Genomic DNA, 24691 nt, shown 5'->3' with positions numbered 1-24691 from the left:
AAGGGGGAGCGCCAACATGGTTCCACAGCAGCCACACTGACATGGTAGATATCGGCCTTGTGAGTGCAGCTATCGGCTGATTCAGATTATCTCAAAATGCCAGATATCAGTCTGTCACTAGTGGCTTTGATAGCTATGTCACCAGATGCTAACAAACATAAGGACAGTATGGAACACAAATGTTGTAGGCGCTGTTTCAAAGATAGCTCCCCCTGGGAATGACATACCACTCTGAAAATGTCCACAAGGTCGCTAGATGCACAGGAAATGTTTTGCACTCAATAGTGGTAGAGTGCGCTCTTAAAGGACCATACAATGGAAGGGATGGAGTATGTGTCTTCCCAGATGATTCATTTAGCCACACGGGAGCGCCTTTCTGCTGGTCAAACAGAGATGCAGCAGTCAACGGTCTTCAACTTTAAAATCCAACCTTTGACATTAGTTCATATTAGTCAACAAAAAACGATTATGGTTTTGATGCCACGGCTTAGGTCAGTGCAGACCAGCTGGTTGTTTAATATAGATGAGACTTGGCTCATATTACCTGCATTAAATAACTGTGTTGTATGGAAACATTTTTATGCAAGCACTATATCAGTGGATACACATTAAATACTACTACTGTGTGAATTAGGTGAAAGTCAATGTCTAATCTAAATGCACTCTCTTTCTAACTTTTGCTGTGTGTGTGTGTGTGTGTGTGTGTGTGTGTGTGTGTGTGTGTGTGTGTGTGTGTGTGTTTTATCAGCAGGATCTAACACTTGCAGTCTGTCAAACTGACAAGGGATCAATACAGCCTGCTACACTGACCCATTTAGACACACACACACACACACACACACACACACACACGGCCTAAATCCATGGCCCACTGGCACACTGGGCTCACATTTCTAATTCGAGATCAATAAAATGGCGGCAGCTAACAGGAGATCAGCCTTTAACTGAGCCGCTGGGTTCTGTGTTCCACAACTTTCTCAGCACTTTCAAGGCTTTAAAAACCAAATCTAAACCCTCTCATCTCGTCCTTAGAAGCTCTGTACTCGATCATTTCAGTTACATTAAGTCACATTTATTTATAAAGATCACATAAAATACCTGTGGGCTTTACAGGCCGTCATCATACATGTTTTCTGATGGGAAGAATCGAGACTTCAATGAAGTTAATAAAGAAACTGAGTAATGATCCAGGATTAAACAACACAAAATTGTATGTGGGTCAGACCACAGTGGTTGGCCACTTGTGGTTGAAATGCGATGACATTCTGTGTTTTCTTCTAAATTTGGCTGCACGTGCACAATGTGTTTAAGAATTAAAAGTCAAATTCAGCGAGTTACAAGAAAATGCATGAAATATATTTAAATAACAATTAACTATATATTGGGAGGCTTACTCGCCAAATATGGATGTCAAGTCTTGAAGAAATTTGTACAAATAGTGAAAAACTATGTTTCTGTTCCGCCCTCTTCTGTATTTTAGAAATGGCTTTAAAAGTAGTCCCTTTGCAGGATCTGCAAAGCCACAACAAAATCTAGTCCTTCATTCCTTCTGCCATCTAATTTAACTGAAATCTGATAAGTAGGATACAATATTCAACTGAGTGGCAGACAAAAAGGGCCAAAAAATAAAACAACCGTGGCAGATTAAAATCGCATTGCACAATAGTGGAGAGAGAAACACTGGACTCTGTGTTGGACTGTGCTGGAATATGTTACAAAACCTTGTGGTGTCTTAAAAATAAAAACGTGTACTAATTTCTGTTCAGAGGGCAGTGAGAGTTCAGATTCAGGGACACAAGTGAAGGCTCATTCCTCCCTCCATAGTAACTCCTCTTCTTCCTTTCTTCTGTTTGTTTTTTTTCTATTGTCACAGGGAACATTAGCACTGTCTGTGAGCCCTCAGTTCTTCCCTCAAAAGGGCTGGAGATGACAATACACACACACACACACACACACTAACTTAAGTTAGTTCAAATAAAAATCACACACAGTCCATACACATACAGCAATGCACACACACTGAATATTCCAATCTACTCAGCCAGGGCGTGTGTGTGTGTGTGTGTGTGTGTGTGTGTGTGTGTGTGTGTGTGTGTGTGTGTGTGTGTGTGTGTGTGTGTGTGTGTGTGTGTGTGTGTGTGTGTGTGTGTGCAGTAAGTCAGAGGATATGGAGTTCAAAACATCCCATGTACGCTTTTAGGGCTTTGTTCTGCAGTTCCCACAGTAACCAAGGAGTGGTAAAGTGAGAGGGAGGGCTCTGCTTCGGTTACTCCACAACAATAAAATCTCTTTCACAAGAGTCAGAGTTTCTAAATGCAAGAGCTGTCACACTCAGACACCCTCAAAAGTATTACACACATTCTGATCAGACAGAGTGAGCGGAGAAAAAGTTTTGAAACAAACGTCTTTCCTGGCTTTTCTTATCAGCTAGTGATGTCTGATGGCTTGTTGAGTTGATTTTTAGTAGTTAGTGTATTGTGAGGTCAAATCATCACATGTCCGATATCTGGGTGTGCTGTTTATACACTGCATCATTTCCATCATTAATTGTCATGCAATTTAAAATGCCATGTGTATTGCATTTTGACAAGTAATGCACAGTGGAAATTGGAGACGTTAGTTTACTACAAACTGGAGCTGAAACAAACAAGGGTTTGCTGCTTTTCTCTGTTTTATATCATTGTTCATTTAATATATTTGGGATCTGGACAAAAACAGCTATTTGAAGAAGTTACATTGGAATCTAGGAAATTTTGAAGAGCATGTTTCATTATTGCCTGATATTTCAGTGTGGAGACTAAACAATTCATCAATGAATAAAAACATTTCTGACACATGTATCAATAATGAAATGGTTAATTGTAGCCCTACTATGAATATATACCTTCTCATTTCCTTTAATGATACAGTGTGAAAAAGGGAGTATGTATCAGTGGGATTTAAGTAGTGAGGCTGCAGCCTGTCTAATCATTGGCCTGTAAAGCATCAGGAAATACTGAACCGTCTTAAAATTGTTTATTTTTGTTGACAGTTAACAGTCAAAAGCACCAACGATATGAAACACTGTATATTGTAATCCTCACATTTGAGAAGCTGTAACCACTAAATGGTATTTTATTGTCTAAATTCAGCACTTGGGTGGACCAGAAAACCCAGACGCTTGTGATATCAGGTTACTGTGTTTTGTACAATAGGGAGGAAACAGAAGGGACCCCCCCGCCCCCCACACACACACACAGTCGGTTTGTGCTTTGTCACTGGGGAGACAGGGAGGATTCACTGGACCAGCCTGTATGTCCACTGAGACATCATCTAATTAGGAGAAAGGCACTGCTGAGCCCCATGGTTGGTTGCTTGGGTAGGTGGAGGGTGTGCGTGTGTGTCTTCCTCCAGCTGGTCCTAAACTTAGTCTCATTCTAGAGCTCATAATTCATTGACTTAAGGTTATACTACGAGGTGTAACATGCACGTGTGTGTGTGTGGTTGAGTGTGTGTTAAGGCCAGGGTATTTGTCTGTGGTTAGAGATTAACCAACATGGACAGATTAACCCCATACTCCCCAGTATGACCCACTTCACAGAGCGCACGCACACACACACACACACACACACACACACACACACACACACACACACACGAAATGGAATCAGGATGGATTCCCCTGCCCGCCTTTATACCTGCCATTAAAATATGTATTTTGGTGTGATTTGAACCCGAATAAATTTACACATGGTCTCTAGTGTCCACATTGAGATAAAATCAAGATCCTTCGTGCTGTCCAGCTCAAACAACCGAACATCACATCCTCCTGTATAATAACTGTGAACGGCCTTTCCACCATATTTTGTTTTCCTCTACAGACTATGCTCCCCTGTTTTCCCTCTCTCTTTAGTGGTGCACCAATGTATTAGTTCAGCAGGGAAGTGAAAGTTAAGTTCCGCCTTCCTTGCGCTACCTTTCCTCATAATATGTCCACCTTGCTGTTATTGTGGTAGTTTATATTGAGTTTAACTTGTTCATGATATGTTCAGTTCACCATTCACCAAAAACATGAGCGTGTTCAATGAAGGGTGATCTTTAAGTGTGTTCATGCACACACTGTGTGGACATGCAGTGCCTGTGTGTGCAGTCAAACTTTGGATTTTATTTGTGGAAGACATCAACAGGTACTTATTTCCGCCAACGTAGTTGGTGTATGTGGAAAATGGCCATCTTTATTTGGTATGGCTCAAGGATTTTTATCTGAATGTGAGTTTTCTGAATATTTCACAGTCAATTTAAATTGGGATTATTTTCTATAAATCTATCTTTTGCCCATATTGGTGGACTACGTACTATCAAATATCTAACTACAAACACATCTAGTTTCTACATGAAAATAATCACAGGAAAAAATGCAGTTGCTCATGTCCCGAACTGGTCACGTGACGATATAAAATCAACTTAATGATATCTGACTGACAAGCCTTAAATGAAGCATTTGTGTTGGCCGCTATAAACCTCAGCTGTGGTTCAATAAATGGGTGGATGGTGATTCACAATGAACCCACCTGTATGAAAATGATGTGATGCAATGAGCTAAATTCTTTGACCAAGAAAAGACTTGTCATATCCCTCTCAAATGATATACACAATGGTGTTTCTTTCTTGGGAAACCATCTTTGCGCCAGTGTAAATAGCACAGACGCCTGCGTGCAGAGAACAGACTGGCAAGACAACAGTCAAGAGTTTCAGTTTGCAACATGACTGCTTTTCTCTGTTGAAAGCTGTATTTAAAAAGTGTTTCACTTTTTTGGCTGATTAGACCTTTGCTCAGGGTGGAGCTGCACTGGGAGCTAACAGCATGATGATGTAACCCCCCCACCATAGGTGCAACAAAAGTACAAGTACTCACGCAAGTGAAAACACCTGTGTGGGGATTACAGGTAAGCAGGGACAATAACAATGGACATTAATCAAAGTAAATAAGTTAGAAAAACTTATTTTTAAACATCTCCAATCTAACGAGGGATGCCTGTCCTCCAGGTGCTGTTTCTATGACCTCTTTATCCAGAAATATTGATGGGTTTAGCTTAAAATGGTTTTTTTCTATCATTTTAATTGTCTCTCTTTTTTACGTAGCAAAATTTTACGTGTACAATGATGATATGCTCTTTTTCTCTTAGTAGGGTTGGGCAATGTCTACAAAATTTCCATCAGACGATGTCATTGGACACGCGCATGCACGCGGGGGGGTACCAGTCGTCTTATGTGCATGTGTTCTCGCACAGACTTCACTCGGTAAACAAAATTGGTAGACTATTAACTTACGTTCCAAGTAGCGGTAGATATTTTACGTACGGGCCAGATAAAGCAGCAGTGAACACACAGGGTACAGATGTTGGTTTCAGTTGTTTGATCAGCTGCGTCATTAAAAAGCAGACGTGCGGCTCACCTGCTGCCGTGATAACGGATCGCGGCTGGAAATGTACGGAAAAAAGACGAGTTGTCAGTCTTTTAGGCAACTTTATAAAACATACTGAGGGGTGAGACAGACAGAGAGAGGCGGGGCAAGCCGGGTGTTTACTTGTAGGTGTAGGTGTGTGTGAGTGTGTCAGAGTGTGGGGAGAAGAGAATTCCGAGGCAGGTGCAAAGCGTACTTAAAAACAATAATAACAATGTTTGTGGTCATTAAAAGCTGCTTTCACAGGGTCGTACAACGTGAACATTTGAGAATTTTTGTGCTGGGGGGAGGGTTTACAATCACGATGCCGGTGTTGTGCCGAATTCTACCTGCCGAGATTTGCGTGCACCTCGCGGCTGATAACAGTCATTTATGCTGAGAAAAGAGGTGGATGCAAATCTCGGCAGGTAGCCCACAAGATTTCATCTGCTGAATTATGCATCCACCTCTTTAGGTCCTTTTCAGACACTTTGCTGTGCTCACTGATAAAATGCGGTTATCACCACATATATTTACTGAATATCAAGGAATGGTACTACTACTAAGTGTATTAAAATATTAAAGGACTCCAAACGTTCATAAAATATATACTTCGAATAATTTATCACCATTGATGAAGCCCACAAAGAATATTGTAGAGTTTAAAAGCAGTATTTGGAGGTGCACGCAATTCTCGGCAGGCAAGCAAAACCCGGCATAACACCTGCTCAAATGTCGTGATGTCTGTCGTCCATCGCCGATAGACGATGCCATCGTCCATCGGCCCAACGATGCCATCGTCCATCGGCCCAACCCTACCTTATAGCATCATTTGTTTCATAGGTGACAGGCCAACTGACACACAGTTTACAGGAACACTCTACCCAATCTTCCTGGAGATTAAAAAAAAAACTTTACAAGCAATACACTCCCATCACGGTCTGGAGATTTCAGAGGTGTGTGTGTTTCAGCAGGACATGACTGCAGCACCTGTGCTTATTATAGCTCATCTCTGATTTATACAAGAGACACGCATGCATGCACACACATGCACAAATGATTTATGCCCACGGATGTGGTTAGCTTTGAGAGGATGGTCAGATTACATGACGGGCCTGACATCAGCACAGATGCACAAACTAAAAGGCAGTACACACACAAAATGAATTCCTCTCTGTGCCCGATTCTGTCAGGTCCTTGAAGCATTCTGTGTGTTATGTCATTGGATGTAATACTAAGACAGAATTTCATGCCCATCTGATGTGAATGACTGTACAAACTCTCCAGCGCACAATCTACAAGTTTGACAGTTATGAAAAGTAACAGTGCACAGCCAGCCAATTGTAAAGTGATACTCCACCTTAAATCATTTTTTATTAAAAATTTTAAGATAGATCTCCCTTTAATAATGACTATGTATAATGATAATAATACATAGTATGATAATAATGATCTTCATGTTACATTATTTTACTGGCTTGGTATCTTATCTTTAAAAAAACCTCCTACTTTGAACAATGAATTAAGAAGCACTAAAAATAAACTTGGATTGTAGAACTAGATGCAAACTTTGGGCTCTCTAAAAACTTTTAAGCAACTTTCTGTATGTTGAAGCATCAATGCAAATAATTGGTGCTTCGTTTAATCCATATAACTATATTGTGTTTACTGTTTCGCACAGCGCGCTTATGCTGTGGACAAGTGAAGATGATGTGATTTGATGAGGCGGATTGCAAAATGGAGGAAGAGAGAGAAAATAGCGAGGGCCGAAGAAGAGACAGGCCTGAGAAAAATGTGTCCAAACTCTGGGATCATTTCAAGCTAAAAGAAAACAACAACTCTGTACAGAATGTCAACAGCAGCACGACGACAACGCTTCAGCATCTGAGCAGAATGCATCCAGTCTGAGCACCCGAAACAAACCATGATAGCTAGTTAAGATGAAGGCTGGCAAAGGTAAGGCACAATTCTTAGTTGTAAATGTATAACTGTGCATTTGTTGTTATTGTTCACTGACTGGTTAGTCCGTGAGTTTGGGTTGGAACTTTACACTGATGAGTTCCACAGCTGATCCCGGTACCGGGCGCGGCAAGCAAAAGTATTTATCCGATTACTCGATGATCGATAAAATAATCTGTAGAATACTCAATTACTAAAATAATCCTTTAGCTGCAGCCCTATTTATATTATACTTTTAAACAGAAAGCTACTTTGCATACATTATCTAAAGCTTTTAAGCCATTTGGGGCGGCTGTGGCTCAGGAGGTAGAGCGGGTTGGCCGTTAATCGGAAGGTCGGCGGTTCAACCCCTGGCTCCCCCTGGTTGCGTGTCGAAGTGTTCTTTGATCAAGATACTGAACCCCGATTTGCCCCCTGTTCCGATGTAGTGTAAAAGCGCTTTGAGTAGTCGGAAAGGCGCTATACAAGTACGGAGCATTTGCATTTACAAGTCTGAATGCACAGTTCGAATTACTGCTTTAAAATGTTTTTGTCTGTCTGTCAAAAATCTAAGGCATCCAGTGTCCCATCTGTTGATGTGGGGAAACTTGAGTCTAACAGTTTGGTGATACTTCCCCCAAATCTTTTAAGTGTGCGCTGTAGCTGTAAAATGACATCAGAGAAGTGGATTAAGCTGCAGGAAGTTCCTTAGATTACAAATATACCACTATTAGAATCCATTGTACTGTAAAAGCTGTAAATCCAAGCTGAACACAGCATTCCTCCACTAAAGGAGCAAGCTCCAAACAAAACATGAAAAACAGATCTCAGCAATGGTTCCATAAACCACTCATCTCGCCCAGCCACCCACCCTCACCGCTACAAACAAAGTTCATTTAAAAGGCTACAATGAGTCCAGACAGGCCAGTGTAGGAGGGAACTTTGTAGCAATAGGAACATGTAAAAAGTGTCAAGACTGGGTGAATGTTGCTTATCTTGTCATGTCTTCTTGTGCTATTTACCATTTCTGGATAATTTAAATCCAAAGTTGATTGATTTCAAAAGAAAGCAGAATTTCTGGTAATGTATTCCTATATGTTTTTGGGGGCGTTTAGTGTGTTTTACAGAACACCAAACTGCAAACTCTCCTTTGTGAATTGCCTAAAACATCAAAAAAGACAAGAAAATTCCAAGCTGAACAAAACATGTCACAAGACACACATAACAATGATGATGGCTAAAACTTGCACCCCCAAGGCAAAGTAAATGAAGATACAGTAAGAGCTGCATCTCCTAACCGTATAATAAAGACAACCTGGACTGCTGCTTGTAGTGCAGTTTGACCAGTAAGTGTTGCCGTAGTCTGCGAGCGCCATGTGTTTGTATACCTGGTAGTATGTCCTGATGTGTCTGGTGAGAACGGTCAGGTTGTGGAGGCGAAGCGACACATCATTGTTCACATTCTTGTTCAGCCTCTGATTGGTTGGGCTGGGGTCACTATGGAGACACACACGCACACCACAGAAGCGCTTAGTTTGACGTTATTCGTGACTATTTAAGAGAAAGATCACACACACATACACACACACACCAGGGTAACGGTTGTGCTGTAGAAGGATTTACGCTCACATCCACACGTCAGCCTGTGCCAGACTGATTTGCATGTGAACGGGGGGGGGTGTAACGATGTCTGGCTGACCTACTATGACTGTCACGATGGTAGTTTGATGTCAGACCTCAATTCAGCTCTAATGGAAACTATTCTAAACACACAGATGCAGGAAAAGAGACTTCCATTTTGCTGAGCTAGCATTAAGACGGGGTCTCCTGGAAACATCTAGGAACATGGTGACATCTCCGTGAGGCTTGTTTTGTTCATACAGTAGTCCAAAACCCAATGATGATCAATTTGCTTTCATGTAAGACGGAGAAAAATTAACCAATCATCACACTGCAGAATCTATAACCACAGAACGATGGCATTTTTGCTTGAAAATTGACTCACAATTAACCGGTTATCAAAAGTGTTATTGTATCATTTTTCACCGCCTACAATAAGGCAAAATTTCAACAATTATTGAATAAGTATATTTTTTTCAGCACTTTTACTTGAACTTCACTCTTCACTTTATTCAGAGCTTACACTTAAACTTGACTTCTTTCAGATCCCGTCAGTCACCATGTTCTGACCACTTTAATTTAAATTACTATTTCAGTGTTTCAACTATTTTTAATGTTTTAACTCCAAATTATTTGCAGCAAGCATGCTACATTTAGCGTTGTCCAGAGTGTTTCCCCAATCAACACCGTGTATATAAGAGGCCCACATTAAACTGCAATATTATTCCTGCCCCAGTTCAGTATTTGTTTTGAATGGTCAGTGATAATAATAGGTTTACAGATTCACCAGCTGTCTCTGAGTGGCTTTATTTTAATTTTCCTCATGGCGCTTCCATCCTGGTCTACCCCTCCGTAACCCACTTTCCCATAAACCCCTACCAAGTCCTAATCACCCCCTCCCCAGTTAGTGTGTGGTGAACAATAGCTTGATCATCATTGTTTCTGAAGACAATAACATGTGGTCTGATTGGGGGACAGCGAGCCATCTGGATGCAAGAAGATTCAGATTCCATACAAGTAGGTATACTTCATTATTGTTCTTAAGCTATTTGACCGCCCGGCGAGCAGTTCTGATGGGGTATACTGGCGAGTCTACAGCCATGCTATTGGCTCTGTGAGACTCTACTTGGAGCTAAATGTTAAATTTCAGCAAACTAAAATACTCATAATGACAATGCTAACATGCTGATGTTCAGCAGATATAACGTTTACCATGTCCACCATCTAAGTTTAGCATGTCAACATGTTTAGTCATGTTTACAGTCATTAAAATTTGCATAAACTGGATCTGCTGCTGGTGCAGCTCACCAGGTCTTATAGCAGCTCCGTTCTGGAGGGACTGTTAATGATCTGACTCATGCTCTCTCTGTGTTTCTTGATGCAGACTACAGCAGCACATCTGGCTGTGACGTTTACAACCTGAAACCAGCGAGTCAGGATGTGGTCGCACAAAACACACTTACACAGACACACACACACACACACACACACACACACACACACACAGGAAACACTGGATTAACTACCTTACCGCTCATATACCCACTCCAGACACTGCAAATAAAATGTGATACTCTCATTCTGTACGGTGCTACCTACATGTGTGTCATGATCTTATGCAGGAAGACGCCGTCCACCAGCTCCATGAACATGTTGACCCGCTCATCTGAGCCTACATCTTCACAGGAACCCAAAGGACCCAACGTCTGCACCTAGAGACAGAACGAGAAGTTAACTACAAGTTACAGTCTTTATAGTGTGAAAATCTGTCCTTGTGCTTCCACGGTCAGAGTTTCCTTTCCGAGCTGCAGCAGAGGGATAGTAACACAAAGAAGAAAATTTGTACTAAAGATACCTACTTGATTAGAATTGATTGATTGAGTCTGAGTTAATCAATCAATCAATTCTAATAATTAATCTCTTCATGTCTGTATGGACAGCAGGATCAATTACAGTGACCAATAACCTCTCTCTCTCTCTCTCTATATGAGCATGTGAGTAATGTTCAAAGATGTGATGTCTAATGTGAACCTTTCCTTTTCTTTAACAGCTATACTGGCAATAAAAATGCCATATAAATGACATTACATAGTTTTTCAAACTTTATTTTTACTGAGAGTAATGCGCTCTCTGTGAGGAACGCCCTGCTGACACTCACACAGTGACACAGCTGGAAGTTGCCCAGCCCATCCACAGTCTGATCTGCTGAACACTGGAGCAGTTGGGGATTAAACTTCTAGTCACAAACCCCATTTCTCTGGACTTGGATGTGCAAATAAAGAAAAAAGGGACTGAAAAACAGAGGAACTAGTGAGGTGAAAGTTGCCCTGCGTCGCCTTTCTACTGTGTACACTGTGTGATTGTCTGTGTCCAACAAAGACGGGAAAAATTGTTGGTTGACAGGTCAGGTCAACAGGATGTGAGGTTACAGGGAAACAGGAAGTACCACAGAGTTAATAACCTGATGACTGCTCTGATGGTTGTCGTAGTCTGGGCTGGGAGCCCATACTGGGCAGAGGGAAGAGCAAATGGGTCCCAAGCAAACGTTTACATCCTTTCTGTGTTTTGCCTTCCTTTAATGTTGTGAAGCATTTTAAGTGCACCGAAAAGTGCTTTAAACAATCTGCCTGTAAATAAACATATGCATAATATGGTGCACAAAAAACCCACGCCTGATGTTTATGGTGGGTTAAAGGATGCTGCTTTGCTCTGGATTTGGTTTCAGTTAGTTTTAACCAATTATTTGCTCAGTCTGTGTTTGAAACCTGGCTAGATTTGTAATATCAGCTGCTGTGCTGCTTGCTCCAATGCAGATAGTGACCGTTTTTTTTAAATACAGTCCCCCCTAGGACATCAGCAAGTCAGATAAAATCCCCAAAACAGAGACTATTTGGGTTGCATGAAGGAAAGTCTTTAAATGTATGCATCAGCATTTTAACAGCAAAATATGATGAACAGGAAAAAACCCTAGACTTGCAGCTGTAACCAGTGAAGCAGAGAATGAACTTTTTCGGTTTGATATTTAGTACGAGATCTAAATTTGGAAAGTCCCAGAAATATCAACCAATATCTCTCACTTAATCTGAGGCTCTTCCCCTGGCAAACCTTCCCCCTGTCCCTGCAATGTAACAGTCTGAGCAGTGTCAATCCACGGGTTAATGTTAATGTGCAGAGAGCAAAGCACTGCAGATTGGCACAATAGAGGTCAAAGTTGTTTGTTTCGACTGCTCAGTCGGTTAGTTCTAAGAGAAAATGAAGAGGGAAAGTAAAACAGAGACATAGGTCAGCAGTGCGTGAGCATCATCCTCACAACTGTGTGTGTGCGCGTGCTGCTCCCACTCACCCACACCACCAGCGGTGACTCCATGAAAGTGGCCAGCAACTCGGACAAAGTCACATCCATGGCGGCTACAAAGGGCTCCCGAGTCCGCGTATCAGTCACCAAACAATCATTAAGCCACCGGTCAATCAGTCGATATCCGCAGCAGGCTCGCGGTAGGTCTCAATGCAGGACAGAACAAAGCCCCCGCGAGGCATCGATTCCCCCCTGCACGAGCTCTCCCCTCTCTCACACCACTATTGTCTCGCGCTGTCCCGCTTCCCTAAACAATGGGTTTAAAATAAAAAAAGAACTTAAATATGAATAAAAACTGTTCGAAATAGTTCATCAAACGCTCATATGCACCGCGGACTTAGTTACGTTGGTTTAGCGGGTAAATATCCAGTTTGTGCTCCGTCCGAAGAAACACTTGATCCAAACTTCGCAGGACAGTTGTTCGCGTTACCAAGGATACACGACTCGGACCGTAAAGCGGCGAAACCGCCGTGAAACAACAAAAGAAAAGTAAACAAAGTTGAAAATATTAAAATACACGTTCGGGGGAAACAGGGAGCGGTAAAATAGTTGTTTCCGTTGTTTGCTACATCTCCACCACGTCTCCCAACCGCTCTCCTCTCCATCAACCTGACTGAGACCAGAGGTAGAGAGGAATTGATTGACAGGAGTGATGACCAATCCGTTTACTGCAAGAAACACGACTCCCGCCCTCAGTGATAAATCAGCCAATTACAGTGCAGTCATTTCTGACGTCGCCGCCAGACTAACTCAACCAACCGAAGAGTTGAGACTGAACAAGATATTAAGCGTCCTTGTGAGTTTCCAAAATAAAATATATAAAAATCACTTTTCAGTTAGGTAATGTAGTGGGTGTTGGTAATAAATTAATGTTACGGTCTTATAAGGTTTGTCAGTGTTTTGCATACTCTTTTTTTACTTTTTGACACTAGACAACACACCAACAGATAGTTTACCAGATATGTGGCTAGGTGAAAATTACCTACACATTTAGCAAGCACAGATTTCAATAATAACACCTCACAGTGCTTAGCCATGCACAACAGACCTTTTTATCATAGCAGACATTTTTGCTGTCATAGTATTAAAAGTGTCACTAACATTACTATGGCTAGTTAAATGTTCCATTATTGTCAGTGAGCCAGTGTATTTTTTGGATCATGTTAATCTGAATGACATTGGAAGAACTTTCTTTCCGTAATGGGGTTTTGAAGATATTCTTGTTGCTTGCTATTGAGTTTACTCAGGGTTAGGTCATTTAGAAAATAATTAATCTCCTTATCAGTAGCACAGCAAACTGATCTATAAAGCCAAGTGTAAAAAACTCTTTGATATTACTGGGCGTAGGTACCAAAGTTCCTGCTTGAGATTGTATTGCTGAAATTGTGGAATTTGCTTGTTTTTGTTTACTGTAACCGACTATAGTTTCCCTAATGTATCCCCTGACTCAAAGTGAGTTTGTCTTGTTCTAAACTAAGCACTGAAACTGAACATGTTCGCCGATCAGAACTGCAACCGTTGCTTGCTTGTGCTTGTCTGTGTAGTGAAAAAACACCTGACCAATCTGATCGCTACAGAATGTATCTGATTCTTATGATGATGTCAAATGAAATAGTCGTTCATGGTTATGTTCCTCATGTAACCAAACCCCATGAAAAAAAAGGCAAGTGCCTTCCCAGTTTATTCTATGAACTCTGGATGTCAGATGAAGCTGGTTTAAGTCTCTGTATGTAGTCAATCGCTTTCTCTGGGTTATCAAAGACGTGGGGAGCATTCCCATCCATGTAGCTCTTCAACAGTGCAGGGTAAATAATGCTGAAGTCCCCCTCCCCCCGTGTTTACAGTGTTTGAGTTTTTTAGGGTGACTTTTCCCTTTAAGCCAACACACGCATACTTTGCGGGTAAACCTCTTGCTCTGCCTTGAGACTCTCTGACTGCTCTTCAAACCGGCTGAAAATGAAAGGAAAGATGATCAGCTCAGCTCAAAAAACACACAAAGGCCAAATGCAAAGTAAGAGTAGGCCTGACTGGTGACATGAAATCAAATATGTGAGGAACCTGCACCGAACCAACACACAGCGGATTTATATGAGTAGATGTTGGTATTTGTCTATGTGACAATTGTACTATTGTAAGGCCACTGGTTACCATCTATGTGAAATATTTAGTGAACACGCCATGTTTACTGACCTGTACAGAGGAAATTCATGGGAAGTTGGAGTGAGTTTCTTTATGCTGATATCAGTGCAGCGTGACGTGATGATATGTGGAGGAGTGAAGGATCAGACCAGGAGAATCTTTCTTTGGAAGACTCACACCCAGAGTGTGCTTTTGATTTGGCATGATCAGACAGGAAACAGCAAGTTTACCAACTTCATATTGAGAACCAGACCAAACACTTCTCTCCATGAAGGTAAAGTATTTCTGAGAAACAGAGCTTGTTCTCCCTGATGCTGGATCTAGGGGAGTGTGGCTTGGCAGTCCACTGAGACAACTGTCCCACTTCAAAGGTCACGCATGGCATCAATAATCTGGAGAACAGCGCCGCCTTGTGGCCTCTTTATATTACGTCAAAAAGCCATCCCACAGTAGACTGCTCAGCTTTTGCGGAAGCTACTGTAAAATGTAGTTTTTCCAAAGTTGAGTTATTTCGCACTGAATAAGGGGGAGGAATTGAAGAGGGCGGACCCTCCAATCCTATTGGTGCATTTTGAATTATGTTCAGTTTTACTCTACAGAATAATAATAGTGATATGGTGTCAGGTCTACTAGTTATTTCACTCTAGAGAGACAAGAAATAAAGTGATGCCATTCTCAAGACTGTTACAGTGCTGTGAATTCAATGTACTTAAAATATATCTGGCTAAATGCCAATAATTACAGTTACCACCTGCATTATCCAGTAGGTCTGTATCGGTTAATTATTGCACGCTGTACATTTATGCTTCATTTGATTTATTTTATTGTATTGTTGTGTACTGGCGACCTGTTCAGGGTGTACCCCGCCTTGCGCCCGATGTCAGCTGGGATTGGCTCCAGAGGCAGAGACATGAACAAAACATTTTGATTGTCAGCAACACATAATGTAGAAACATCTCTGTGCTCAATCTGTACAATAGCGAAAAATAAAGAATCTTATCATACATTACACACCCTTCATTTACTTGTAAACATATATATACATGTGACATATATATATATATTGAATTATAACAATGCTCAGAGTGCTTCCTATTAGTAATGTTAATGGTAAAAACATACCACAGACTTTGAAATAACTATTTCTGACTGTACATTGACTTGAGAAGAATTGTAATAGTAAAAAAGAACATACGTATTGTTTAGGATTTTGGTAAAAATCTGTTGTGTCCAGTGTTTGGTCCCATTTTGTAGAGTCATGTTGCAGTGATGATAGATTCTAGATAGATTTCTATTCCAAAGTTAAGTTTCTGGGCTGGGTTAAAAAGATCATAGGTCTACAACCAAACAAATAGGGCACGTCCAGCACATGCAACATACATGTAGCTTATAATGATGAGCTGATAGCTAGCCGCACACAGCCTGTGGTGAACAGAGAGTGGCTGGACCATGGGCCTTTACATTAAAAGTTATAGAATTCATAAGTAAAAAGTATGGCTGTGTCCATCTGTTCTCTGCCTCCAACCAGATGATCCAGGTTGGCTGCTTGTATCTTGGATCGGTTCTTTTCTTCTACAATTCTTAACTAACGAATTCTTGCTGTTTGGAACAGTGTGAGCGACAAGAACTGGGGAACATCAGTTACAGTACATGATAACCAGTTTTGGTGTGGTGTTCCTCACTTAAGTCATCGAAGCCTGTTCAGTTGACTGATGAAAACCATGGGATGCGATTGAAAGCCCCAGAAAAGCTAGTACGTGGATTGTGTGGTTTGAAGTGAGATGCTACACTTCATACATGAACTTTCAGTCTCAATTGCTAGAAGCTGCTGCTTGCATGTGAACACCATGCCAAATTCCATTCAACTTTCAGGAGTTTTTTTACACATAACTTTCAGTCTGTCTTTAGAAAAAAACTGTCATTGAAGAAACCTTAAAAAAACAAAACAATGAGCCATGAGTCATTTTCTATCAATCATCTATTTATTTATTCATTGTGAATATTCATACAAAAAGCAAATTTTCTCAGGAAGAAGTGATGTCTGATAAACAAGAAGTGATATCGATTAACTTCACATTCAACACAGTTCATTTCACTCAGCCCCTCCTCCTCCTGGACCGGTGGCAGGGAGGTGGGGGAGGTGAAACCTGCAACTGGTGCATTCTGGACTTCATAAATCTATTTTAATATTACAAATATATAAATGCTCCACCCAGAATTAACAGTGATGTGGTGTCAGGTCTACTTCAGGTCATAATAATACTTCAGTCTTCAAAGACAGGCACAAACACACGTACATCCGTTCACACGCACACACACACTAAATATATAATAAATTCAGCATCATGTGCCGATCAGGAGCACATCTACAAAGTACAACGTTCACGTTTCCGTTACCCTCTAAACAGTCAGGGCTCAGGCTGAGAGGTCGTTTCTACTCAAGTGTGATCAGACAGGACAGAAAGAGTCAGCTGACGTGATAGTCTGTCGTATGGCAGTCAGGAAAAACAGCCAGGAAATATCAAGTGCCATGTCCTTTATTTTAGTGTTTATTGCAATAATGTACACTTTAACAGACGAGCCAGTCAAGAAACCAGCCGTTCAACCAGTCAGTCAGTCAGTCAGTCAGTCAGTGTTCAGAAGGCTGCAGCTTCAGGCCATAAATCGCCAGACTCCCTTCAACAGGGGAAAGTCAGCGTCTAATCCACTGCTGCGGTGTGTTGTACAGAATGTGTGTGTGGCGGGGGGGGGAGTGCGTGTTCTTCATAGCAATAAATGTGGTGGCTCAGTGTGGACATACATTTTTACTTGACGTCTCCGTGTGTGAGACTTTCACGTTTACTCCTCACAGGGGCCTCATTTGTACACGTTTTGTGCTCGGGACCAACACCACGCCACGCCCGAGTTATTCAATAAAAAAATGAAGCTGCTTGAATACAAAATCAAATGCTTACAGTGATTCTCGGCACTGCAAAGAGCAAAAATAATTTGACTGTCGTAATATAAATATTTAAAATCATAATGGTTGAAATGATCACAGTGTAAAGTCGAAGGATGCATTATAGTTAAGACCTCACAATTCTGAGAAAGAATAACTCTTTAGGTGAAGCAGACAAAAAAAAAAGTATTTTCCAGGTCCATATTTTGGTGACGATAAGAAAGACACCAGTTTCATATAAATATCACTGCTAAATAAAAACAGTATGGACCAGTAGGGACCATCCAAGATCAGTGTTTTTCAGGACAGTCGACGCACAAAAAGTTTATATTCATCAATACCAGTGACACCAGGTCAATACATTCTAGAAGATGCTGTGTATCTACTGTCTGTAGTGTGACAACGTTTCAGGGTCAACAGTAAGAAAAACTCAAATCTGAGATATGAAGAACATTTTGAGCATAAAGTCATAGTATTAATTAATGTTAAAGGGATACATGAGGGTTAAGATAAAAGCTATGTTGCGATTAGTTGTACTGTTGTACAACTGTTGTTGTAATAAAGTTTTAGTTCCGGAGAAAATGTCATAAAATTACAAGAAAAAGTTTAATTATGAGAATGAAATTTTAGTTGTAATATTTTGAGATGGGGTCATAGTGTTACAGGAAAAATATCATTTCAAGAATAAAATGTTGTATGTTTTAAAATTTGTTAAATTAGTATAGAGAAAACAAGTCATAGTATTACAATTTTACTAGAACAATGTTGTAATATTTTGAGAAGAATCTATTACGAGAACTAAGTGTCCCATGCTATGAACACAGTCATAGAATTACGTCACAGACTTACAAGAAAAAGTCCTAATATGGGATTATGTTTTAATTTTACAAAAAAGGGTAATATTTTTTAAATTAAGTTGTAAAATTAGATTTTTAATAAATTTATAACCAGCCATGGGAAACAGCTGATGCCAGTCTGTCAGCTTTTAAGTGTCAAACGAGGGAATATAGATGACCTGAGGTTACAGGTTTAACCACTGAGCACCTTGATATGAATGAAATGACACCAATTACATTAAGACTTTGTTGAAATGATATGAGAGGCAGGCAGGCAGAATTTCATCGTAGTATACTACTGCTCTGCTGGTAACTGCTGGGAACTGCCAATGTCAGAGAAGTATTAGTAACTGTATAATATAAATATATGGACTGTCAGGACAACAAAACATGTAATCTATTTTATGGTGACATATATGTGCATTGTCTTCTCAAAATAACCACCTTTCCCCTAAAATATGACTTGATATATAAATACTATGACTTTTTTCTAGTGAAATTCTGAATGTTTCAAGTAAAACTGCAACTTTTGTAGTATTGTGACTTACAGCTAATTCTCACAGTAGTAAGCACTTTTCTTGTAAAATTACAGATTTCTTTCCGTAACATGATGACTTTTCCAACTCTCAAAATCTCAGATAACAGTGGCCCGACACTCCGCCGGAACTCTCACACAACATTTACGGTTCCAGTTTGTTAAATGTCTACTAATGTGCACTCTCAGACTGGCGTGTGTGGCTGCGTTTTCAGCGCAGCCAGGAGCAGGGCACCCACTGGGGTTCAGTGTCCAGTTTGTTGATGAGTCGTAGCAGCTCGTTATAGGCTTTGTCCTGGTCCGTGTTGACGATGACAGCATCGAACAGGTGACCGCAGCTCTGCTCCATCTCCCGGGCTTTCTCGATGATGTCCCGCAGCTCCTCGGGCTGTACACGCGCACACACACACACACACACACGCACACACACACACACACACACACACACACACACACACACACACACACACACACACACACACACACAAAAGCATTACTTAGCTTTTTAGAGATGTAAACACCAGTGATATTTATCTCTGACCGAGTGTAAACAAAGAGTATAGTCAGTTAGATAGGAACCTTGGGGTTCTTGTTGTTTTTAGCCAATAGGGCCCGGAGTCTTTCCTGGGAGGGCGGAGCTATGAAGATGATGTAAGGCTTCAAGTCTGAACTCCTCAACACCTTTAGAGCCTGTACACACAAACACACGTAAGTTAGGATTCAACCACCAGCTGTTGAACTTCTGTTCTGTAGTGGAAAGATTCTCTCTCTGCCGTGTGTGTGTGTGTGTGTGTGTGTGTGTACCAACCTGTGTGTGCAGACAGAGCACACAGATTTTTCCAGTGTTGATGACCTGTCTCACTGAGTCTGTACTCGTCCCGTACAGGTTCTTCTCAAACTCACCAGACTCGATCAGCTTTGCTGGGAAAAACACAGGAGGGGAAATGTCATTTGTCACATTTGATAGATGTGCTGGCAACTACTTGTAATGTAACATTTCATTTTCTCCTTCCAGTCTGAAATTGATACTTTATCCAACCTTTGGACCCTGGGATGGTTTTCCACTCACTTTCGTTTAGGGCTGAAACGATTTATCCATTAATTTGATTACTAAAAAGCATCGACACAAATCCTTTGTATCGATGCTTCGTTTGATCCATATAACTATATAGCACGGTGCTTAAGCTGTGATCAGGTGAACACGACGTGATTATGGTGGCGCTGTTTGCAAAGAGCAGGAAGAGAGAGAAAATAGCGAGGGACAAAGAAGAAAGTGTCCAAAACAAACAACCCTGTAATGTTACAGTCTGTCCTCCGGAAAACAAAACTAACGTAGCCTACCCTAACAGCACGACGGCCCTGATCAGAAAGCACCCGGTCTGGCATCAAGTCCACGGAGAGGCAAGCAAAAGTACTTCTTATATGAGTACTCAATGAATCGATGAAAACAAATCAGTAGAATACTCGATTACTAAAATCCTCGTTAGCTGCAGCCCTACTTTAGTTACAGGCTTGTTTTTCCCCAGCCTTAACGGAAACATACATGAAAGTTTGAAAAAGCTTATAAAAAGAAATTAACACAATATAAAACTGTTTGGGTTCTTTAACATATATGTCCACAGGTTTTTCACAAACAATCAGTCTGTACATTAGTAATGTAAATCCGTAGATAAACGGGTGAATGGATAGGTCAGTACTAAATGCTAATAATAATAATAATATTGCTGGATTTTGTTGCCCCTTTCAGTTTTGGAACAACAGCTGACATCGTCCTGTGTGTGATGTAAACAGGGAGTAAAACCCCTTTTCTTAATTTACTTTAAGCTTGAGAATTATATCGGGGTATTCAGTGATCTTACCTGCGGCCAGCTCTGCCTCAAAGGTCTGACGAGACACAAAGTGGTAGTCTCGGCCACTCATCTCGCCTTCTCGGCGGCTCCGCGTGGTGTCTGCAACACAGACACACACACAGGCTAGTATTTCCACAAACACATAAAAGCATATGCACACAGTGTACAGCGTGTGTGTTTGTAGGTCTTACGAGGCACAGCTCCAGCGAAGCGTTCTGGTTGGTTATTGAGCAGTCTCTGCCTGAGCTCCGCCTGCCCGCAGCTGGGCGGGCCAATCAATGCAATCGGACGCTTTCTATTGGCAGGCTGGTGGTACAGAGCCATCTCCTCATAGGTGAGAACGTCATCATTATCAATATCTGGGCCAATAGAAACACAATGAAAAAGTTATAATAAGGTCCAAAGGAAAACCCGTAGGAAGGCAGGTTAGATGGAGAAGGTGAGGATGTCAAAGAATAGAGGTAAAATAAAAAGGAAAACAAACAGGAAAGCTAGGAGCTAGGAGAGCTAGAACGTATGGAGAGAGGAAACGACAACTATGCTGACATATCTAAGACATATTAATCCTGATGTAGGCCAGCAAGTCAGTAATAAATATTTGATCTTAACTGTTTAGAACAACAAAAGAATAACAAATATATCTTAGTACAGGGTATATATACAGGAACAACATATTTTAAGACTGCCGCGCCACTTTGAGCTATAACGATTAAATCAGCCACACACCTTTAAAAGGGATATTTTTGAAGTTTTAAAAGGAATTCAAGTATATTTCTATCCTTTATTTATTGCCTATATGCCATCAGGTTGTAACGCCACCTAAAAATTGAGGCATTCACCAACTTTCCCAGTTGCCTATAACAGCCTGTATGGGCCTATTGTTTTCTATGTGAAGGACTGGTCAGATTTCCTGCGAAAAGCAACTGTCTTACATAAGCTGTGACATTTATGTACACAATATTACAGCAAATCATGTGAAACACAGTGTAATTTTGTGTTTTAGCTGATTTAAATTAGATAATGTGAGCTTGCCCGCAATGATATGTGTGATAACTTTCACCGACCACTTGATCAATACAACAAAATTCAAATAGGGCAGGAGGGAACAAAGATGAAGAGAATAAACTGAGTGATGAATAACCTTAGTATAATATTATAACATTAAGTTAAAAGTACATTGTTAACGTAATAGTAAACTGTAAGTTTGATATTAATATATTCATTATGTTCAATATAATAGTATATAACTTGCCACAATATTAATTCAAATTACAGCTGTTTAAGTTTGGGGTTGTTTTTTATTCATTAACTTGTGCAAGAAAAATGCTCCAGGCTACGTGATAACCAACCTTGATTTCGGGCAGGCTACTAACTCGTCAATAATCATAACCATTTATGCAGAACAATGAGTTCAACATTTATAAAGTTTGTTGCAGCACATCAAACTTTTTTTTTATTTTCTTTTTTTTTTTAAATCCCCCTCCATCCAGTGATTGATCTGTTCACAAAAAGTGACACCGACGATACCATCGGCTTCATGAGAAGTTCAACATGTTTCAATAAAAGGCAGAGATTTAGCTAAATAGCCAAACGTTAGCCAAACCCACACGCTCCTTGAATTTTCCCTGTTGTCTTCTGTCTTACCGATTCCGCTGCTGGTGGCACATCTCGCTCTTGTTTTACTTGTAAATCATTTTCCGGTTCGCACGGATCTATTTTTTGGAGCATTTAAGAGTGAAATAGGCACTCGGTGGATCCCCGCGCCTAACGTTACAGAAAGGAATCACAGTCGCTTCTCTCTGCCTGTCTAGTATTTTTGGCTACGCATTATAAATAGATACGTTCACCTACACTTTTAGCAAACAAACTTTTGGACAAACAGGATTTTCACATTGAAAAAAATATCTTCAAATTTTAATACCCTGTTAAATGGCGATTAAGGCAAAATTGACTTTTTAAGACCCCGCGGACACCCTGTAGTAATGTAGTGATGTATTTAGCCTTTATGAATGGAAATGTCATCAGGCCTGTGTAGAGGGTAGATGTACACGTTCTCTTATCTTTCTCTCTTGTTAGCACAGCAAATGCTTCCTGGATATAGGACTCTCACTCTGGAGCCTATTCTATTTATTACTTCCTTTATACTATAGCAGATATGATCATGTAGCAACTATTCTAAATTTTAGACTAAAAAGACACTAAAATAAGAAGCATAATGCTGTTTGGAGATAGATAAGATAAGAAAAGATACTTTAATGTCCCCGAAGGGAAATTGTCCGTTCTGCAGCTTTACAAGACAACACAAAAAACAGAAATAAAGAATCTCTCAACACATATTCACATGCAACACAACACATGCTGTCATATACACTATATAGACAGTTACCTATATAGTAAAACACCGACTCCTTCCAATGCCAGTTTTGACTGAACAACACTTTTGGCTGCATTCCCCGCAATGTAGCACAACCCTTGCACAATGTGATATTGCACACCCCAAATAGCCTACGTACTGCACAAATAACATATACGTAGAAATCCGTAGTCCATTAAACAGTCCCTCAAGGTTGTTGTCGTCGCAACTACTAACACAAATTCAACTAATCACTGTGAATTCGGTGTGACTTGCAATTTTGACCAATCATTGCAACTTTTCTGCAAATGTCATTTCCCGCAAAACGGTGTCACACGTCGGCAATCTCAGTGAGGCATTTTAGAGCGCAACAATCACTAAAAAGCCCTAAACAGAAAATGTGATGTGATTCACCTCACAGCTGGTTTTCCGTGACTACACTTTCATGCAGACATGTGTCTACAAGTACTGGCAGTTTATATGCACATGAAAGTTGTGACACAATTACATTTGATAACTCACAGAAAGACAGGCAAAACAGGCCATACCATCATTCCTGTGAGCATTGTACAAAGGCTTCTTTCTCTTCCTCTTGTTCTTCTTCGCACACCACAGCTTCCCTGTACACAATTTAAAATACATGTTTGAGCTACAAGGCTTATTGCCTTTAATGTATAGAAACACACAAATGTTACTTTACACACATCTTTCACTTGGAATTTATGCATGTGTGGGTGTGGAAAAAACACACACAAAATGGTGTCCTGTGAGTTAGCCAAACTATAAGGTTAAACTGGCTGTTTACAGTCAGCAGGTTCTAGTGTAGAGAGCAGAGGAACTGACCAGACTTCTCAGGCTCCTTGTCTTCTTCGATGGTCTGCTTCATGGCTTCTCTCTGCTGCTGGAAACTCTTCCCTGTGGGAAAAAAAAATTGGGGGATATGAGGGAAAACAACCAGCAGTCATATCATGGAGTACAGAGAGGAACAAAAGCTTATACAGCGGAATGTCACAGCTACCCATCTATTGCATTTGCCCCCAAGAGTTTGACTAAGCAGTCTTTAAATGCCCCAACAAAGAGCTCCGACAAAAGACTCCAGCCACAGAGACAGACACACAGTAGTACCTGGTACCAGTCCAGCTAGCGGCTGGTTATCCTCATCTCCGTCCCTGTAAGCCTGCCACCAGTTGGGGTCTGACTGGCTGATAATGTGGAGAATATCTCCTTTCTGGAAGGACAAGCCCAGCTCTCTGCACGGCACATAGGGGTCATCCGACGGGTCATAGTCAAAATGTGCCTTCACATGGGTCTGGAGGAAGACAGACAAATTCATGAGACTAGACAGGACGGCGTACATCTCTAGCCGGAAACATTTCGAGTCTGTACTTTTTGCTTTTATTCAGGACTCCGAACTCACCACAGACTCTTTGACAGGAGGGGGTTTGCTTTGAGTGCAGGGAATAAGCACAAAAGTCAGGAGGCCGTGCATGTCCGCCTGAGACACACACACACATACACAGAATATAAAGCAGTTATTTATCAGCATTAAGTTACTCTTACTTAAATTGTGCATTTAACCTTAAGACTGCCTCATCATTGCTGTTGTACCCAGTTTAGTGAACATATACTGCTATCAATATAAAGGAAACTACACAAGAAATGATCATCTTAACACAAATCAGTGGCAAGGAGGTACAATGTACAA

At 40.8% G+C, this 24691-nt stretch overlaps 2 protein-coding genes across 6 annotated transcripts in view; both read right to left on the bottom strand.

The window, feature by feature from the left end:
- The window catches only part of ccdc88c (coiled-coil domain containing 88C), a 47903-nt gene extending 34927 nt beyond the window's left edge, over nt 1-12976 (bottom strand). For 3 of the 5 annotated variants that reach the window (XM_038729655.1, XM_038729658.1, XM_038729657.1), the window contains exons 1-3: nt 12324-12976; nt 10580-10692; nt 8749-8857 (exon numbers count right to left, since the gene is read on the bottom strand). In XM_038729655.1, coding sequence (XP_038585583.1) covers nt 8749-8857; nt 10580-10692; nt 12324-12383 — 282 coding nt within the window. In that variant the 5' untranslated portion in view covers nt 12384-12976. The remainder of the gene's footprint in view (nt 1-8748; nt 8858-10579; nt 10693-12323) is intronic. The other 2 variants (XM_038729656.1, XM_038729660.1) reach the window with 2 other exon arrangements.
- Nucleotides 12977-16434: 3458 nt separating this feature from the next.
- The window catches only part of mpp5a (membrane protein, palmitoylated 5a (MAGUK p55 subfamily member 5)), a 36052-nt gene continuing 27795 nt past the window's right edge, over nt 16435-24691 (bottom strand). Inside the window, exons 9-17 of the mRNA XM_038729875.1 lie at nt 24404-24481; nt 24112-24295; nt 23830-23901; nt 23535-23606; nt 20825-20992; nt 20643-20732; nt 19592-19704; nt 19363-19473; nt 16435-19171 (exon numbers count right to left, since the gene is read on the bottom strand). Coding sequence (XP_038585803.1) covers nt 18995-19171; nt 19363-19473; nt 19592-19704; nt 20643-20732; nt 20825-20992; nt 23535-23606; nt 23830-23901; nt 24112-24295; nt 24404-24481 — 1065 coding nt within the window. The 3' untranslated portion in view covers nt 16435-18994. The remainder of the gene's footprint in view (nt 19172-19362; nt 19474-19591; nt 19705-20642; nt 20733-20824; nt 20993-23534; nt 23607-23829; nt 23902-24111; nt 24296-24403; nt 24482-24691) is intronic.

The sequence above is a fragment of the Micropterus salmoides genome, unplaced genomic scaffold (genome assembly GCF_014851395.1).
Source record: "Micropterus salmoides isolate LMB-PRFRI ecotype aquatic unplaced genomic scaffold, ASM1485139v1 Ms_hic_scaffold_19, whole genome shotgun sequence".
Classification (NCBI taxonomy): domain Eukaryota; kingdom Metazoa; phylum Chordata; class Actinopteri; order Centrarchiformes; family Centrarchidae; genus Micropterus; species Micropterus salmoides.
Note: the sequence above shows the minus strand (reverse complement) of the source record. Positions and strands in the feature narration are given on the sequence as shown.